A 5,105-nucleotide genomic window follows, 5' to 3' on the forward strand; every position below is an offset into this window, starting at 1 on the left:
CTGGCCTTTTGTGCCGGTGGCACGTAAAAGCACCCACTATACTCTCGGAGTGGTTGGCGTTAGGAAGGGCATCCAGCTGTAGAAACTCTGCCAGATCAGATTGGAGCCTGGTGTAGCCATCTGGTTTCACCAGTCCTCAGTCAAATCGTCCAACCCATGCTAGCATGGAAAGTGGACGTTAAACGATGATGAAAGATGATTCTGCAAGAACCTACCTCACCCAGCTTATTCTCTAGACCATTTTCTCAGACTGATAATCCCTTTTTTTCAAGCATCTACATAACTTCTTGCAAAAAATCATCAACATTTAAGCAGTAGCAACAGCTCAAAGCTGCCTTTTAAAACATTTAATTCCAGAACTGTGTAAGTTTCAATGGTTTTTATATTTTTATTAAAAAAAGATATTTTCAACTTAGATATATTGCTTTAACCCTTTAATATTATGAGTACTCTGTCAAATTTAATGCTTTTTGATTCACACTGTTTTGAAGTAATCATACATTATCTTGTAGCTGATGATGTGGTTGCTTATTTTTGGAATGACATTGTAGGGTAGGTGTGAGAGGCTGAATATGGCCAGTCTGAACATAAAACAAGTGGAATATTTGGGCCGGAAACAGCTGGTTTAAGTACTAACGGGTTAATCCTTTAGAACTAAAATTACTCTCAAATGTAATACCTCTTTACTAAACTTGTTTTTAATTTATCGTGCATTATCTCAAAGCATTGAACTTTTGTTGACTGATGTTGTTTATTATTAGAATGACATTGTAGGGTAGGTGTGAAAAGCTGGTTGGATCCGGCCACTTTGAACACCAAACATTTAGAATATTTGAGCCAGATATGGCCAGTTTAAATGCTGAAGGGTTAAAGCTGACTGTTAAAAACTATAGTTATTTCTGCACCAACCTGATAAAGCAAAATAAAATATGCAAAGACAGGATTTAAACAGCACACTAAAAGGGGCCCAGAATGTAAATGCTTTCTTTTTCTTTTCTTTAAATTATACTGAACATACAAATAGAAACAACAAAGGAACAAAACAATGAAAAAAAAAAATGGACAAATGTAGTGGAAAAAATACTATAAGAAAATAGTATATTAAAAGAAAAATAACTAATTACCAAATTTTATTCATTTATTTTTTTTCTTTATTTTTAGTATACTAATATTGTACAGATTAGTTTACCGTCATGTATTCAAATTTTATACATACACATACATATATACACTAGATACCCTATATATCTATATACATAAATATATATGTATATTTGCATGTATGGTGTGTATGTGTGTGTGTGCATATTTATGTTTATATATTTATATCACCATCACCATTTTAACGTCCCTTTTCCATGCTAGCATGGGTTGGACAGTTTGACAGAATCTAACGAGCTTCAAGACTGCATTGAGCTCCAATATCAGCTTTAGCATGGTTCCTACAGACAGATGCCCTTTCTAGAGCCAACCACTTTACAGGGTGTACTCGGTGCTTTTTCCAACAACACCAGCACTGGGGAAATTACCAAGTAACTTACTAGAATAGAAGAGCCCCCACCCACACTCTACAGAGTAGGAGTCTATTTGAGAGAAAGGAAGTGGTTTTATGCCAGCTGTTGAAAGACTAAAGTATGATAGAGGGACAAGCAGAAGTCTTGCTACAGATGAGACACATGGCTACCCTGCATGATATGAAGGTGGGTGGAAGTAACTGGAAAGAAGATAAAGATGGTGATGACAGGGTGTCAGAATATACTTTCAAAGTACAAGATGAATATAAAGAAGAGTACAGACAGATTAGGGGTGAAGGAAAGAGTGGGCGATTTCATATGAGTGTGAGAGAAAAGTAACAGATGATAGAGACAGAGGTAAGGGTGAATGTAGTGAGTAATGAATGAGGGTGAATAAGATTGATGATACAGAGATAGGGTGAGAGATATAAAAGTGGCTCAAGAAGGAGGTGACTTGTCATAGCCTCAGAAAGTAGTGGTATGATGTACAGAGTGTTTAGAGGGAGGCGTACAGTGACAGAGATAGTGATCAGATGTACATGAGAGTAGCTGCAGTGAACTGGGTGACAGTGGGGAAGGGGCATTGGTGACAGGTAACAAGAGGGTGCATGAGAAAGATAGAAGAAACGAAAAGTGCTAAAGATGAGGTATGGCAGGCCCAAGATGTAGCTCAGAGAAAAAGGGAAAGTTAACAAAAGGCACAGAAAGGGGATGAACAGTGGAAAGGTGGAAAATAGCATGGGGGAAGGATGTTAATGAGAATAAGGAACAGATACTAATAGCCAAGTGGTTCCAGATGCAAAGGAGGCAAATGGTGGCCCTCAAATGGTTACAGCTGCTGAGTACCAAAGGAATAAGAGATGTGAAGAATGCTTGATGGAGGAAGATTGCAAGTAGGGGCAGGACCCAGCATGTATAGGTATTAACATAATGCTTTTATGACCTGACTTTCAACGTGACGAAAGGGTCTTCCCAAGCACAGAGAATCGCCAATCATCTTCATCCTTTTGTCATTTCCTCCATGAAGCTCAACATCCTGAGCTAAACCTTCACTATTTAGCTTAATGTCTTTTAGGGTCTCCCTCTTCCATAAGTTACATCCATTTTAAGTGCTGATCCCTTAAGTACTGATCAGCACTTCTTTACATAGCTGTCCTCATCCATTCACATCACACAGCCAACCCAGTGCAGTTTTCTCTCTTGCATGTTACACCTAACTCCTTTAATGCCTTTTTTTTTTTGCCCCCTCAACACATTTGCACTTTGTCATACATGCACACTGATATTATTACACATCCAACAGAGTATATTAGCTTCATTCCTCTCTGGACTTCACATACCTTCTGCATTCAGGGCCCGCATCTCACTATCATGGAGCAACCACTGCTGCACACAAGCATCATACAATCTTCCTTTGACTCTGAAAGAGACCTTTTGTTACCAAGAGAGGGAATAGGGTCCTGTCTATCTTCCTAGCAACTAGAACTTTGGTTTTTGCTAGTTAATCTTAAGGCCCTTTGATTCCAGATTTTGCTTCTACACCTAGAATTCCTTTTCTATTTCTACTACAGATTCATTGAATATCATCACTGTACCCAATGCTAAATCTCACCTTACTAACAGTACCCCAATATATACATGCCAGTACATGGCATGTATGGCTTTCACAAGCTAGCTTCCTCAGAGAGCACCAGATCACAGAACAAAGGGTTCTGTCAAAGGCTCCTCCAGGTGGATGAATGCCAAATATAGTGGCTTACTTTTAGCTAAATAATTCACTTGTAATTGTCTTACTAGAAAGATGGCATCAGTGGTACCTCTCCCTGGCACAAAACCAAACTGGAGCTCGTCTAATCTAATTCCGTTCTTAATTGAGCTATAACTCTTCATTTTGACCTGTTCCGCTAATTTGATGTGTCTGAAATTATTCCTAGCTAAAGCAGCTCCTGTAAAAGTCAACTAAAATATATAGACATAGATAATAAACATACACACAGAAAAATCACTTAAACATACACATCTATATACACATATATATATATTATACCCACACCCAGACATACGCACACACATACACATATGCAAATGTCTTTAAAATGCTGCCATAGCCCAACACCAAATAATTAACGGTGTCTTCCTATAGAAAGATTCCGGCAAATAATGTCTCTCTTAATCTTGACGCTGTCGGGGAGTGGGGGCAAGTTGGTCACCGGTAGGGAATCATCCCCTTCGTCTTCGACTTCATATACCATGTACTCTTCACCAATGTCATCACAGCCAATACAGAAGTTATGTAGAACACACGCTAAGTGAATTATATCCACAATGGTGCTGAGATTCGTGGACTCAATGACCTTCAGTCTGCGGAACCGTCCATGGAGCAAGCCGAAGGCGCGCGTAATGACTTTCTGGACAGTCATCAGGCAACTGTTGTAATACTGTTGAGCGTCTGTCTTTGACTCGGAGGTGTAAGGTGTGATCAACCAATCGAACAGAGGGAAGGCAGCATCACCAACCAAATGGTGCGAGTTGCACAAGTGTGCACCACGCTCCAGAAGGTGGCTATCAATGAGAGTTTGAAAGTCATGGAGACGACCAGCGTGTCCAGTTGAACAGAATATAAACCTCATATCCCGCTGGCAGGCAGCAATTAACTTCACCGAGTAGTACCCGTTTTTATTGTAAAACTTCTCCCTATCATTGTCTAAAGCTTTCACCTGAATGTGTGTGGTGTCCAAAACACCAATGACATTCTTTAAATTACTCAGAGTCTCAAATTCTTGTGATATAATCTGCTTATCAGCGTCTTTCTCAGGCCATCGTATGAGATTCTCTTTTGACTTAGAAAGAAGAGCTTTCATTATTTTACTACGGCGATTAAGAAAAGACTCTTCAGTGATTGAAAAACGTTGACAGATTTCTGACAAAGTATCTTGGGAACCCATATACCATAGAACAGATAACAAACTTTTTTCCAAGGTCTCTGGTTGGCTCCCTCGTGCCATCTCAATTGCTTCAGGACACGTACGCAGGTAGCTGAACACTTTCCAAAACGTCACAGACGACATCCGAAAGTTACTCTTGAAATCTGTCGACAACCATGAAGGTATATCCTCACTGTATTTTTTTAACTTCCGTCGATCGGCTTTGGACCTGATATTGAGAAGAAAAAAAAATTCGGATCGAAATACAGCAACAGGTGGAAGGAAAACTAAACTGAATGAAGAAGTACAGACAAATATCATTTAACATTTAAAATAAAGAATGAGGCAGCTTGAATGGCAAACCAACAGCTCTCTACCAGATTAACTGCACTAGGATTAACAAGAGAGAGAGAGAGAGAGAGAAAGAGAGAGAGAGAGAGAGAGAGAGAGAGAAAGAGAGAGAGAAAGAAAGAGAAAGAGAAAGAAAGACAGCTAAAAAGGTAAAAAGATTCTTTTGATCGACACAAACATGTCATAAAAGAACAAGGCAACTGACCATACGTATAGACAGAAACAAACTATCGCTAAGAACCTGTTGCTGAAATTTATCTAGGCCACACAGAAAGAGCTCTGTCTCTTAACTTTAAACTTCTATGATTGATATGGG

General features: G+C 39.2%; 1 protein-coding gene across 1 annotated transcript in view; it reads right to left on the reverse strand.

Annotated features, from left to right (window-relative positions):
• Positions 1–1,128: 1,128 nt before the first annotated feature.
• Positions 1,129–5,105, reverse strand: part of LOC106874227 (putative nuclease HARBI1) — a 27,018-nt gene continuing 23,041 nt past the window's right edge. The window contains exon 2 of the mRNA XM_014921884.2: positions 1,129–4,667. Within this exon, the coding sequence (XP_014777370.1) occupies positions 3,638–4,667 (1,030 nt within the window). The 3' untranslated portion in view covers positions 1,129–3,637. The remainder of the gene's footprint in view (positions 4,668–5,105) is intronic.

This window comes from Octopus bimaculoides, chromosome 11, assembly GCF_001194135.2.
Source record: "Octopus bimaculoides isolate UCB-OBI-ISO-001 chromosome 11, ASM119413v2, whole genome shotgun sequence".
Lineage (NCBI taxonomy): Eukaryota > Metazoa > Mollusca > Cephalopoda > Octopoda > Octopodidae > Octopus > Octopus bimaculoides.